General features: G+C 35.3%; 1 protein-coding gene across 13 annotated transcripts in view; it reads left to right on the forward strand.

The window, feature by feature from the left end:
* STXBP5 (syntaxin binding protein 5) overlaps positions 1–15,529 on the forward strand; it is a 179,612-nt gene that overhangs the window by 109,275 nt on the left and 54,808 nt on the right. For 7 of the 13 annotated variants that reach the window (XR_004742141.3, XR_013534619.1, XR_013534618.1 and 4 more), the window contains exons 16-18: positions 217–395; positions 9,381–9,506; positions 11,581–11,732. Coding sequence is in view for 8 of the 13 variants with exons in the window: in XM_002747067.7 (XP_002747113.1) it covers positions 217–395; positions 9,381–9,506; positions 11,581–11,732 (457 nt within the window). In the remaining 5 variants the exon portion in view is untranslated. Of the gene's footprint in view, positions 1–216; positions 396–9,380; positions 9,507–11,580; positions 11,733–13,142; positions 13,227–15,529 lie in introns of all 13 variants that reach the window. The other 6 variants (XR_013534617.1, XR_013534616.1, XM_078370267.1 and 3 more) reach the window with 1 other exon arrangement.

Here is a 15,529-nt window from a genome sequence, read left to right on the forward strand (position 1 = left end):
ACTCCAGCCTGGGTAACAAGAGCGAAACTCCATCTCAAAAAAAAAAAAAAAAGAATATTTTCTTGCTAAATTCTTACTTTATGAAATCTTGCTAAATTTTTACTTTTAAAAATCTTCTTGCCACTGAAGTTTCTGTGTTTGTATATGTGTGTATAAATTGTAATAAAATGATCAGTAATTATTAGGAATAAGTACACTACCTTACTTTTACAACAGATGCTGGAAGTTCGATTATTATATGAAATAAATGATGTGGAGACTCCAGAGGGTGAACAGGCACCACCTTTGCCAACACCCGGGGGAGGGTCCAACCCGCAGCCCATTCCTCCTCAGTCTCATCCGTCTACCAGTAGCAGTTCATCTGATGGGCTTCGTGATAATGTACCTTGTTTAAAGTAAGTTATAAAAGACACAGAGGAGTTTTGGATGTTATCTTTTAATTTATATAAATTGTAAGCATTAGTATAGCTACAGTAACATTTTCTTTTGATGGAGCAAAATGGTTTAAGAATGGTTCTTCCTGTATTTTGCTATGGTTAGTCCAACTCATTTTTCTGTGACATCAAGAGGAATATGATTGCATTTCATGATTTTATTCTTAAAATATTAAGGTGTAATAATCTCTATTCTCATAAAGCAGCAAGGATCTCACCCCTGTGTGTCACTCAGTCTTCTAAATCCATCAGAAGACTTTTAGTCTTGATTTACATGTAGCTTGTATTTATGTTCAGGCTGCTTTCTACCACTCTGAAAATTCTGGATTTTTTTCAGTGTTTCAAGATTCACTTGTTTTCTAACCTTTTTCTGAATCTTTACTAGCACCACAGTATCTTTATTTATTTATTTATTTATTTTGAGACGGAGTTTCGCTCTTGTGACCCAGGCTGGAGTGCAATGGCACAATCTCGGCTCACCGCAACCTCCGCCTCCTGGTTCAGGCAATTCTCCTGCCTCAGCCTCCCGAGCAGCTAGGATTACAGGCACACGCCACTGCGCCCAGCTAATTTTTTGTATTTTTAGTAGAGACGGCGTCTCACCATGTTGACCAAGATGGTCTCGAGCTCTTGACCTCATGATCCACCCGCCTCGGCCTCCCAAAGTGCTGGGATTACAGGCTTGAGCCACTGTGCCCGGCCCACAGTATCTTTATTTAAAATCTTTCCTTGTTACATCCTACATTTAAAGACATCTTGCTTTTATATAGAGATAAATTAGATAAAATTTTATTTTTTTCTATCCAATTTTTATTATTGAGTGGTTAAAATGTTTAAATGATATGGGAAGAGAAATAAAACAATAAGTTAAAATCATTGAAAAATTATATGAAGACTATATGATTAGTAATGTATTTACAAAGAAGGATGGTGACTGAAAAGTAGTTCTGGTAGCACTCAGAGAGGTTCAGTAGATTGGTAGAGGATAAAAGCCAGAGTGTACTAGGTTCCAGGTAGGGACGGTGGTAAGAGAAATAATTTGGGTTTGTTAAAAGGACCAGGCTTTGCACTATTTTACTTTAATCTGCTTAAGTCTCTTCTACTGGTAGATAGTTAAACAATTTCTGGGAAGAATGTTTGTGTAAAGAATAATGCACTCGTGCCAAAGATAAAATGGATAGATTTTATATATTACAATTGTTTTAAAAGTACGGATTTTTAGAAAATTATATGTTTACAGAAATTTAAGGTTGTGTATTGTAAGCCAGTGGCTCTCATTTGCATACGATTTTGGTACCTAGGGGATGTTTGGAGACATTTTTACCAGACACAACAGGAGGAAGGGGGTTGCTATTGACATTTAGTGGGTAGAGACCAGGGATGGTGTTAAATATCCTACCATGGACAAGACAGAATTACCCAGCTCAAAACACAACAAAGAATTACCCAGCTCAAAACATTAATAGTGCCAAGGATGATAACCTCTGATCTGAACAGTATGTACACGTTGAAGTTAAGCAGCTACATTTCTCAGAAAGGTACCAAGTTTTTCTTTCTCTCCTCTCTCTCTCTCTCTCTCTCTCTCTCTTTCTCGCATGTACTAAAATATACTCACTTATAACTGTATTTCTAACATATGTTTAACTAGAACGAGACTTGGGAATACAGAATTCTACATTTTTTCTCCTTTATTACTTCAGTACTGCTTTACACTTAAAATTGTAAATGTTCCGTTAATACCCTTGTTTCTGATTTTAATGTGTTTTTTTCCAAGCCCTTTGTTAAATTTAATCTTTATAACATATATGGTACAATTCGTCTTTAAGGCATTTTTTATAACGTATTTCTGAAGCGGTGTTTTCAACTACTGAAGTGACATTTTAACAAAATAATAATTCCATATAAATATACATTACTTCAACAGAATTAGAATAATTTATTTAATTTGTACTTTACAATTTCTTATGCCTCCAAGTGTTCTTAGGCTTGTGGCCAGAGATCCAGCAGTATAAAACATTAAATTCTTTTCCTACCTGAAGAGGAAACACCATCAATGCACTGCTTTTCATGACAAGATAGGTCAGAGGAAATAGTACTGACAGGAGAAGCAATACTGTTTGGACCAGAGTGACAAGACCTCTTACCTTGGCTTTCTAGGTTAAAGTTAAAGGCAGGCCTAATAGGTGAGTCTTTGTCCTCTGTTCTTAGAAAGGTCTTTTTTCCAGTTTTTTTACTGACTGAAAGAGCAAGGATAGTAGTCAAGGCAGCAACCAGGAGCAACTGCTAAAACCAGAAAATCAAAATGCAGAGTTCAACATTACCGAAATCCATTTTAAAGGTAATAACTGACTTAGTTTTGCACTTAAGGTTTTTTTTATTTTTCATGGACCTAAGATTATGGTATGGCCATCTTTCTTATTTAGGAGGACTTTTTATACTTGTGATGGAATGTCATGGCAAACTATTCATCTTTTGTAATTATTTAATAGAATGTTGTGTAATACAGGAATTTTTTTTAAGCTGGTGGTTTAAGGAGAGCCCCAAAAGCCAGAGAGTCTCATTAGCCAATTCATTAATGATTTGTGTGAGGAGAATACTTTTTGTTGTTGGCATTAATCTTTTGTGTATGGATACATTTGCCAGTCTTGGGGATACACACACAGTAACATCTTAACAGTTTTTTTCTGAATCCCCCCAAAAATAATGACTATGATTTGTTGATTATTTTTCCTTTTGAATATCATTGTGGAACTCTAGGTATTTTTTTATAGGCAATTTGTTTTAACTCATTGAATCTGATCAACCTAACATGATTTTGTCAGTTTTCTAGAAGGAGCTTCTTCTAAGTTGGTATTTGTGTCTTCTTAACACCACCTTAGAACTTCTGTGACCATCCTTGATTTCTGTCAGGATGTTCTAGACTTGCTTTGAATACATCCTGCCCTCACAGGATAACAGACCAAAATATGATCTGTTTGTAACATTATTTTTAATAAGCACTATATTGTTATTGTAGACCACCTAGTGGTGAGAACTTAAAGGGGGTTGTTTTAAAAAGTCATTAAAATCCTTATACTTTTCATTGAGTTGTCATATTACTATATAATGTAAATAATTTTAAATCTCTTACTCAAGCCACTCTTCTCCTGTAATTTGATTAGCCTGGAATTACTCTGTTTAGTATTGTTTATCTGTTAACAAAGTAAGTCCAAAATTGCAGTATTAAATGACCACTAATAGTAAAACACTAGATGAATAGTAAAATATAACGTGGCAACTGTCCTTTAGACCTTTGAATATCACATGTGATGTGTAAGGCAATTACGTTATTTTGAGTTACTTTAATAATTTTTCTTCTGTTTTCGTTTTTTGTACACTGACCTCGTGTATAATAAAACTTTATAAATTCATTCTATTTTGAGACTGTTAATGTTTTAAGGGACAGTTCTTTTTGGAAGTGACATTTTGTGTCAGAGGTAAACTGCCCTATCAATATGTTTTATGAAATGGATGGAACTCTGAAGTAGTTCAAACTTTAAAGACACTCATAAGAGATTCAGTCAGTCTTGTCACCTGCAATTGCTTACTAGAGTCTGCGAAGGAGCCCAGAAATTATACGTGTCTTTACCTACCTGGATTTTTTTTTTTTTAAGAGATAGAGTCTCATTCTGTTGCTCAGGCTGGAGTACAGTGGTGTGGTCACAGCTCACTGCAGCCTCCACCTCCTGGGCTCAATCAGTCCTCCCAACTCAGTCTCCCAAGTAGCTGGGACTACAAATGCATACCACCACGCCCAGCTAATTTTGTATTTTTTATAGAGATGGGGTTTTGGCTTATTACCAAGGGTGGTCTCAGACCTGGGGGCTAAAGCAGTCTGCCTACCTCAGCCTCCCAAAGTGCTGGGATTACAGATGTTAGCCACTGTGCCTGGCCCCCATCTGTATTCTTAACACATTAAGAAATAATTTCAAAGAGTGACTAAAAATATCACCTTAATTATTGATAAAGGTAAAACATGCCAACTAGCACAAGTGCCAGGTAGGTTTCCTGATTCAAACTGACCTGCATACAGAGGCAGCCTTATCCTCCCAATCGTGGCAGTGTTAAGAACACTGCCTTTGCAGGAGCGGGAAAAAAATGCACTCCCTGGGCAGACTTGCTTCCAAATGAACACAGAGTGATGGGGAAATAAGAGGGCTTCATTCATTATTTCCATATTTACCAGCTACATAGGCACTCTGCTATTCTTGGGACTGATGTAGAGAGAAGCCCAGGAGTTCTGCTGACACTCAAGAAGATACACCAGATGTAGAGAAGCAATCATGCTAATTTGAGTGTGTGTTTATGTGTGTGTGTGTGTGTGTGTGTGTGTGCGCGCGCGCGCGTGTGCCTGATTTTTGCTTTTGGGGGGTTTTTTGGCTAGTCACATAATTAGAAATTCTTACCAACTTTAATAGATAATGCTATATATTGTTATATCAAGTTATACATTTACTTAAAATTTTAAATAATGATTTTTAAAAATAGAAACATAAATCATAGTAAGAAATATAAAGTAATGACTCTATTGATACAATTATAGTTATGTTGATCCTTTTTCTGGATTTTGGAGAAAACTCAAGAATAAGAACGTATGGGAAGATTGTAAACATAGAGATTGCTTGATAACTATTTCATTTTCTCCAGCTGTTATCTTAAAATTAATTTGTCAATAATAATAACTCTTTAGTATTGCCTTACTGAACGACCAATTTTTGGAGACAGAGTCAGGAGAGGGATAACTAGTCTTTTAGTAGAATATTGTATAAACCAGTGAAATATGTAAAATATAAGTTTTGGACATTTTTATCTAAAATCTTTATATTCATTAGTGATTTTTTTTTTAAATCACAAGCAGGTTATACCTCATTTTTTCCTTTTAATAGTCTTCAGATAAATGCAGGTATTTATTAACTTCACATTGTTTTAGTACACAGTCCTAAAGGCCAGTTTCTTAAAGTAAGAAATATAAGAAAAATTGATGTTAAACTATAATTAATATTTAGACTTTTTTCATACAAAATGCCTTTGTACACTATTGGTTTATTTGAAGAAACATTTTTAAATCAATGTTTTTGATTTAAAACATTTTTAAATCAATCCCCCTCCTTGGTCTTAAACCTTAAACCCTCTCCTGACTCTGTCTCCAAAAATTGGTCATTCAGTAAGGCAATACTAAAGAGTTATTATTATTGACAAATTAATTTTAAGATAACAGCTGGAGAAAATGAAATAGTTATCAAGCAATCTCTATGTTTACAACCAAGGTCTTAAACCAAGGAGGGGGATTGATTGAGACCAGAAGTTCAAGACCAGGCTGGGTAACATAGTAAGACACCGTTTCTACAATAAAGTTTTGGTTTTTTTTGTTTGTTTTTTTTTTGAGACAGAGTTTTGCTCTTGTTACCCAGGCTGGAGTGCAATGGTGCGATCTCGGCTCACTGCAACCTCCGCCTCCTGGGTTCAGGCAATTCTCCTGCCTCAGCCTCCCGAGTAGCTGGGATTACAGGCACGCGCCACCATGCCCAGCTAATTTTTTGTATTATTAGTAGAGACGGGGTTTCACCATGTTGACCAGGATGGTCTCAATCTGTTGACCTCGTGATCCACCCACCTCGGCCTCCCAAAGTGCTGGGATTACAGGCTTGAGCCACCGCACCCGGCCTACAATAAAGTTTTTAAAGAATTAGCCAGGCATGGCGACATCACCTGTAGGCTGGGGTGAGAGGATTGCCAGAGCCCAGGAGTTCAAGGTCACAGTGAGCTATAATCATGCCACTGCACTCAAGCATGGGTGACAGAGTGAGATTCTGTCTCATAAAAAAAAAGGTAAAAAAAGAAAAGGCAGCTGTTTGACTTATTTCTTTTACCAATTAAATTTTATGTTTTTGAAGTATTTTTATTTTCCCTTTGCAAGGCACTTGCTCAAACAATCATTTGAAACTGTGAGGCTCTAAACATCACTTTAACATTTAATATACATTTGTACAAATTATGGGGCTTTTTTATAAAGATCTAAAACTTTTTCCTTAAAAAGTAAACAAATTAACTTGAATATATTTAAAACATTAAAATGATAAAACCATTAGAATAAAATACAACACCCTCTTCCCATTTCATATTTTTAAAATACAACTTACTTGCTTTCATTTCTTGCATAGGTTTCTCATCCTTTACCATTTTGCATCATGTTTGGCTGCCTTTTTATTTCTACTTAAGAACATTCTTTTTTGTTTCCTTGTATTAAGGATTCTATGAGTTCTGTGTATCCTGGTCACTTAAATCTTAAACGTGCCCATGTATGCACTTCTAAAATTATCCCTGGAATGCCTGGTCCTGCTCTTGAGAATCTGTTATGCACATTTAATATGCCAGAGGGAGAGGACACTTCCTTGACCCTTACCTTCTATACCTAATTCATGCAAAGAGAAGATAGACCACTCAGACCCTTCAGTCTGCTCCTGTGTCACGGCAGACTCTAGAAAGAAATGAAATGCCTCAGTTGTTATTTTATTGCTTGAGATGGAGAGTTACAGCTGATTAGTGGGTATTTTCCTGAGAATAATTCAGAAATATTGCCTCAGCCAGTGTACAGTTCTGAATGTATTGCTTTGCAAACCTTGCCCCGCCAGAAGTGCACTATAGCTCAATTCTTGTAAGCAGTGTCCTTGGTTAATCACATTTATCCTGAAGTCTGAGCAACCTGCTGTTTCCTAGCATATATGTCATCAAAACATCAGGTGCCATGATCTTTCCCACTGGAAATACCCACTGAATGATTCAGAAGGGTTCTTTCCTCTGAGTTTGGTGGCAGTAATTCAATATTGAGTCGTCTTCCTGCTGTTCATTCATACACTGTCATTTCAAGGCAGAAGCCTTAAGAATTGTTGAAATAGCAAGGCTTTGCATATGTTTAATTAATGTAAGTTCAGCGTGGACTTAACTGTTCATGAGGTTTGGGAATAGATTTGACTACTAGCTGATTAGTTTCACTTGTAGTTCTCTTCCCATCATCTCAAACTTAACCCCATAGTCCCCTAAAACTACCTCTTTATCCTTCCCTCCCTTCCTTTTATCAGATTGTAGATTCACTCTGTCTTCTTTTCTTCCTCTACCCTACCTCTAATCAACCTCCTTTATGCCAGTGTTAAAGTATTAATAGCTGCAAGGTTTCTGCCTTCCTGGAATGTAAAGCCTTGTCTATTATTACTCCATTAATGTGTTTCAATCTACCTTTTTCTTATTTCACATCAGAAACACAGGAGCTTCCCAATTGGTGTCCCTATTCTACTTCATCTTACTTGCGTTCACCAAGTTAATCTTCCCCAAATATTTCTTAATCAACCTTCATTGGCTTATAATTAGTGTTTCTTGTTGTTGCTGTTTGAGATGGAGTCTCACTCTGTCACTCAGGGAGTGCAGTGCCACAGTCTTGGCTCACTGCAACCTCTGCCTAGCAGGTTCAAGTGATTCTCCTGCCTCAGCCTCCTGAGTAGATGGGACTACAGGCGCATGCCACCATACCTGGCTAATTTTTATATCTTTCTTAGAAATAGAAGTTCGCCATGTTGTCCAGGCTGGTCTCAAACTCTTGACCTCAAGTGATCTGCCTGCCTTGGCCTCCCAAAGTGCTCTGATGACAGGCGTGAGCCACTGCACTTGGCCTGGCTTTTAATTCTTTAATAATGAAAATATATTTTTGTCCGATTTGACCATCTACAAAGCACTTTACATAGGCATTCACAGTTTCTGCATATTGTGACTAGGTAGTAATAGTCCCACATTTTAGGTGAGAAGACAGCTGGTGAGTAAGAGTCAGGACTCAAGGTCCAGCTTGCTGAGAATTCTTTCTATCATCATCAAACTTTTGGACAGGACTTGGTTACCCTCTAAAGCCTGGCCCTGGCCTGTCTTGCTATCTTCTCACTTTTACTACACACCCCTACCAATGTGACCAAACTTAACACTTATCAATACTTGAACATGGGTTTTTTGTCTGCATATGTTCTGGAAGAGCATTTTTTGTAGCCTTATTCAGCAGTTATTAAAAAAGAGTCTCTGCAGTCAAAAATACTGTCACCTCAAAGTCAAGGCAGATTTGTTTTATAGTAAAAGTAGGGACACACAAAAACAAATTGCTCATATTTGTTGTAACTCATTTTTTAACTTGTTTTTGGATAGTTTTCATTTTATTACATCATGTTGTTTTAAGTTTTTTTCTTTCTTCCTTTGAGATGGTGTTACGCTGTTGTCGCCCAGGCTGGAGTGCAGTGGTGTGATCTCAGCTCACTGCAATCTCTGCCTCCCGGTTTCAAACTATTCCCCTGCCTCAGCCTCCTGAGTAGCTGGGATTACAGGCACCTGCCACCACGCCCAGCTAAGTTTTTTGTATTTTTAGTAGAAACAGTGTTTCACCATATTGGCCAAGCTGGTCTTGAATCCCTGACCTTAGGATCCACCTGTTTCAGTCTCCCGAAGTGCTGGGATTACAGGTGTGAGCCACTGGACCCAGCCGTTTTTAAGTTTTAAACCTGCTTTTCTAACTTACATTTTTAACTTGACTTTTTTTTCCTCTTCTTAATTATTGGGCTGCCACTTCTCTTCATCATTCTCCCCAGCCCTCCCTTCCTTCTTTTCTTTTTCCCTCTTCTTCCTCTTTCTTATTTTCTCTTTTCCTTTACCCCAGCTATCCTCTCCCACTTTATATGTAGAGTTTGCATATTATTTATTTTTGTTAATTACATACTTGTTTAGTCCCTCCAACTAGATTAAATACTTATAGATAACAGGATTCTGACTTTTATATATTTAAATATCTAGTATAGTTTTATATAAAAAGTTATTTATAATCATATAGGCCAATAGTTGACAATGGGTTAAAAGCTAACATGTTTTCTTTTATTTTAGAGTTAAAAACTCACCACTTAAACAGTCTCCAGGTTATCAGACAGAACTAGTTATTCAGTTGGTTTGGGTGGGTGGAGAACCACCACAACAGATAACCAGCCTGGCAGTCAATTCTTCCTATGGACTGTAAGTATAAGTTTATGTTTTTTCCTAAGTCTCTTCATAGTATTCCATACCTCATTTTGTTTTTAAAAATAGAAAAGATGATCTTTGTTATATTGTTACCTAAAATGGCATTCTATAACTTTAATTTCAGGCCAAATCCAGTGTTTATTTGGAACATAATTTCATTCCAAGTAACTTACTTTGGGTATGCGTGCATTATTTTCTGATGTAAAGTTAAATGCCTCATGGACCAACAGATTATTTGTGATGAAGTTTTAAAGTCAGTATATCCTCTCCTAGATGTAAACTCCCAGAAACAAGTTTCTTATTAATAGTTACTGTAATAGAAATCTAACAACATAAACCCAGAAGACTTTGTTATATACTGATTTTTGTAAATGTTGAACTGTAGCTATGTAATTTTTCTTTCTACTTCCAATTACCTTGTATAAGTTGTAAAGGCATGACAATAATTAGTATTTATCTATACTGCAGTATATTTATTTTATTTATCAATTCATGCCTTCAGCCATGTAGTTAATTTTATACACTTTTATTACAATATGATAGACTTATAAAGCATTTGTTATTTTCTTGTTTCAAAAATCAACACTGCAGTGTAAGAAACTGCTTCCTAACTGTTCAGTCCCGGAGCTATTTATCACGTGTAGTTCATTGTCTCCTTGCTTGATGCTGGCCCTAGGGACTCATTCATTTTTTTTTTTCTTGCTGGTATCTCCCACCACCTACTCTGTCTCTTGCAGGTATATAGTTAGCCCTCTGTATCCACCTATTCCATCCATGGATTGAAGCAGCTGCAGATCAAAATATTCAGAAAATGTAACAAAAAGCAATACAACAATTTTTTAAAATAATGTTAAAAATACAGTATAAAATCTGTATAACATTTCTATTGTATTAGATGTATGTTAATAATCTCAAGATAATTTAAAGTGTATGGAAGACTGTATGTTGGTTGCATGCAAATTTTATGCCATTTCATATTGAGGACTTGAGCGTCCACAGATTTTAGTATATCTGTGGGGGTCCTAGAACCAAACTCCTAAACACAAGGGACAACTGTACATCAAAATAACAGTTGCTACAGTCTGAGATAGTCTTCTCTCATATCTTTTATTTGCTGCCACACAATGTAAGAGCAGAAATAGATGTTTTATTGTCCACAACCATAAAGAAAACAAATAGGAAATGAGAAAAAGAACCAATAGGAAGTTTCAAAGGAAATTGCAAATCAGTCAATTACAGGCCTCACTGAGCTTACAGTTGTATTTCGTTTGGCCCTTTCTGTCTATTTTTAGAATTTTTATTGGTTACCAAGACTATATAAATTCATATTTTAAGCTTTAACTTAAAAATCTAATTATGTGGCCATGTCCACTTTTCTGCATGGCAGCTTCAGCTGGAACTGAGTTGAAGCTTTTCCTTGTTAGATGTGCCATACACTCTTAAGTCACAATGGTGTTCAGGTGTCCTCTTTTACTTACTTATATAGCCCCCTATACATGTCAGTTTTCCATTTCTGGCTTAAAAGATTTTAAAATAATAAATTCCCTTTATTCATAATTGATTGGTTTATAGTTCCTGACTCATAATTCAGAAGGTACTTAGAACAGCCCGAAGGGAACCTCCAAGATGTATGCTTTCTACTTTTTATTCTTGACTTGAATGATTACTAAAACTTGGCCCAGTGTATAATCTCCTATTTACCTAGTGGAAGGGAATGTCTCCTACCCATGAGGAGCTCGAAATGCCCCCAAGGTAGAAAAATAGATGTTGCATTGTGAGGTGTGAGAGATTTATATCTCTGATCAAGTTTCAACTCCTATGTCAAATATTATTTATAAATAATACAGTTGATTGATTTAGTGATAGTAAATAATTAATGTCTGCAGAAGAGCTAAACAGTTCTGTGAGAAGGCATACGTAGCCTGTATTTCAGTTCCTATAGCTGTCTTTTGTTTCAAGGAAGTTTCTGAAAGACCTACCATGCTGCTTTCTTCAGCCTTTTAGACCCAGTACATTTTCTTGAAATTATTTGTTTGTGCTAAAATGTTGGTTATTTTCCTATTCCCAGGGTGGTTTTTGGCAATTGCAATGGCATTGCTATGGTTGACTACCTCCAGAAAGCAGTGCTGCTCAACCTGGGCACTATTGAACTGTATGGCTCCAATGATCCTCATCGGAGAGAACCCCGATCTCCTCGTAAATCTCGGCAACCTTCAGGAGGTAAAAAGAAAAGGAAAGAAAATCCTGAGCTTTAGGATTTCTATAAATGCTGACTTACTTCTGTGAATATAAGTATTTCAGTTAGGTAAATAGCTTACCTGATTTAGTCTGTATATGTAAACTGCCAAAAACTAGCAAAAGGTGTGAGTCTTACTTTAGTTTTCTGTAGTTGTAGTTTTGGCTGTTTTGTTTGAGACAGTTTCACTCTGTTGCCCAGACTGGAGTGTAGTAGTGCCTTCACTGCACCCTTGACCTCCTGGGTTCAGGTGATCCTCCCACCTCAGCCTCCTGACTAGCTAAGACTATAGGCACATGCTGCCACATCCAGCTGATTTTTTGTATTTTTTGTAGAGATGGGGTTTTTGTCATGTTGCCCAGGCTGGTGTCAAGGTCCTAGCCTCAAGTGATCCACCTGCCTCAGCCTCCCAAAGTGCTGGGATTATAGGTGTGAGACACCACGCCTGGCCTGCGTTTCTTTTTAATATTCTAGGATTTTATTCCACATTGAGAAAGAACCACAGGATCAAACTTTTCAGCTAAAATATAATGACAGGAATATTTGTATCATTATTGTAGAAAAACAGTTACTTTCAAAGTTTTTACTCCTTTTCCTAAGAGCAATGATTTATTGTTTCAACCATTTCATTCAAAGGAATCATTCCCACATGGAAAGAAAGGGAAGATGCAAAAGTAAATTTTAGTTCTGTGAAAATACAACATTCTCAGATAGCTTTGATTAAACGTAAGCCCACACTCATTGAGAATTCCCTTTATAGAGTTCTTTTATGTTTTCGAGGTAATTAGTCGTAATTTTAAATGTTCTAACACTAATACCTCAAGGTATACATGTATACTTAGCTATATATACCATTACTTCTTGCCCTTTTTTAATTTCATGGCACACACAAAAAATGGCATTTGATGTATGGCACAAACGGTACACTAATGAGGCTTCCAGTAGTAACTGGCCTGCTGGATCCGGTTTCCCCAGGGCCTGCCCAGTTGGACCAGAGATTGAGGGCAACCCTATTTGGGGCATACTTAACTCATTTGCAGAATATCAGTGTGCATTGAAATACCGTTTGGGAAGCTCTGGTCTGTACTTCCTAACTCATATCCTCTGAATTAAAGTCCATTCTGCAATTCGTTTTTCAGTTGTGTTTGGTACACTATTAACTAATACTGCAAATTTTACAGTTTGTGGGGGAAAAAAATGAGGGGATATAGATCTTTCTATTATTTTGGCTTGATAATTGAGTTTTTCTTTTCAAAGTTTTGTTTTTCCATGTTTGTTTGAGTGTTGATCATTTTGTCATGTAATATCTTTAGCAGAGATTGTTGTCCCAATCATACCATTCTAGTATTTTTGTCTCCTTTTTTTTTCCTTCCACTTTTCATTGCTTCACTAAGGTGTGCTGTTTGTGACTTCTTGCATGTGCGGCCTTTCTAGCTTATATTCTGAATCTATGAAAAAACTTCGTTCTTCTTTTTTAAGTAAGTCATTTATGCCTTGGCATGTTTGTTCTTTGTAAAATCACTGGGTTTTTTGTTGTTCATTTTTAAAAGAGCTTATTAAAACATTCTATGTGTAAAACACTATACTCATTACTTAGATTCATCTCATAACACGTGTTTGAAAACAGCTATTTAAATACTTGTGACCCAATTCTATTTCTTTATAAAGCCAAGATACTAATATTTAGTGCTAGAATGTTAGAAAATTATCATGGTAGAGAAGAGATATTTTTTGAAGATACAACCTTTAAACAGTTTATTTTACAAATGTGGTAAAAATGTCACTATCTATAAAATTAATCAGTTTTCTCCTTTATACCTTATAACTAGCTTATGTAAAATTGCTGGAAATTAAATGCCCAAATTTATCTAAGAATAGAGACTAATTTTACCATGTAATTTAAAAAATACTAAAAAAATGCTTTTTAAAATTTCACTGCATTCTACATTGTTCTTCAGTAAATCCTACAATACATACTATTTATATTATTATTTACTTTATTTTATTATTGAAGAATTAGCTATTTAGGCACAGGAGACTTAATTTTTTCTTTATTACTTTAAGATATTTACCCATTATTATGCCTTGCTTTGTCAATATTTAGGGTTATGTTTTAAGTAAAAATTAAAATTATGTTAAAGTATGTTTTAAAATAATATCAAGAATCTTTCTGCCTTTAATCCCCCTAAATTTATAAATATTTGAAATAAAATTAGAATGATTGGCATAAAAATTCTTTGTTGTGATCTTGAAAATGATATTCTTTCTAACATACATATTTTATAACATGTTCTTAGGTGTAGACCAAATAACATCAAATTGTTCTTCAGCCTTTTTTAAAAGAACAGTTCGGAGAAATTTTTTGTTTTGCTACTAATAGAAGCTGATATGTTTTTATAAAGAATGTAGTTCACATGAATTTTAAGACAAAACTGTTTAGGGTAAGTTTAAATGTGTCATAGCTGTATTACAATACAGTTGTATTACTGAGTAAAACATGGGCTGTGTTTTCATAATAAAGATTCTAAAACTGTCACAAACAGTAATAAAGTATTTCACCTACCCATATCTCTGCTAAAAATCTGATTTTACTAAAAATAAGATAATATATATCTTGTTTTACTGGTCGTTTTATCATTCAGAAAGTGAAGGACACAACAAGAGAAATTTCTAATCTGAATATAATTCAAAAGATCTAATTAGTAATGCGGAAGTGACAGACACATGGGGGAGAGTGCTTGCTCTAGGAAGTTATAAAGAAGGAAATTATGGGCAAAAGTTTGTATCTAGACTTTAAGAAAGATTTTTTTTTTTCCAAAAGCTATGGATTGGAAGCTTTAAGTATGAACCTTTTTACTACAATTTCAATTACTTTTAAGTCTTCAATATTTTCAGTAAGATGGAAAAGGATAGTTATGGAGCCCAATAGTACTGGTTGAGAATTTCTGTGCGTATATATTAGAAGAAGTAAACAATATGTATAAGAAATCAGGCATAATAAAAAATGGATCAATAAGTACTGTGTTGCTGTAGGCTGATTTCATAATAGGAAATAAGACACTGATTTAGGAAGGATTAGAGCCTCAATTTAGGGATGATTTTAAATAATAGTTGAAAAAACAAAGTAGAACTAAGTAACTTTGATTCTGAGTGCTACATTAAGAAGAATCATTTTTCTCTCTGCAGAGTATGAAAGCTATAATAATAAAGAGAAATTAAAGCCCAAGGTCCTTTATGTAAATAAGCCAAACCAAGTAATAATAAAGAGATTATCAAGATAATTGGTGAATTTAAAAGGTATCCCCAGTTGGTGAAGGTCAAACATTTTACATATCACTTGATTTGAAGCACAAATTAGTCAGAATTCTAGAATGAGTTGCTGTGTAACTGATGCCTTATGTGCATATAGAAAATAGAAATGATTAGTAGAAGTCAGCAGAAGTTCATTAAAAGTAAGTTGTAGCAAACTCAATTTTACTTCTTAAATCTTGTAGCTACATTGATGACTTATGGTAGCCTGTTGACATAATGTTCCCTGAAATTAATGAGGTATTTGATCATTAATTTTCGAATATTTTTGTGAACCAGATGGGTAGAAGTGACCTAAATACCTAGTTCAGTTTAATGATGGTAAAATTGGTTAAACCAAGAGTCAGCAAACTATTGTCTGCAGGCCAAAACCAGCCTAGTGCCTGATTTTGTAAATACAGTTTTATTGGAGAAATATCATGTTTATTTGTTATGTGTGTCTATAGTTGCTTTTGTGCTGCAACGTAACAGC

The sequence above is a fragment of the Callithrix jacchus genome, chromosome 4 (assembly GCF_049354715.1).
Source record: "Callithrix jacchus isolate 240 chromosome 4, calJac240_pri, whole genome shotgun sequence".
Taxonomy (NCBI): domain Eukaryota; kingdom Metazoa; phylum Chordata; class Mammalia; order Primates; family Cebidae; genus Callithrix; species Callithrix jacchus.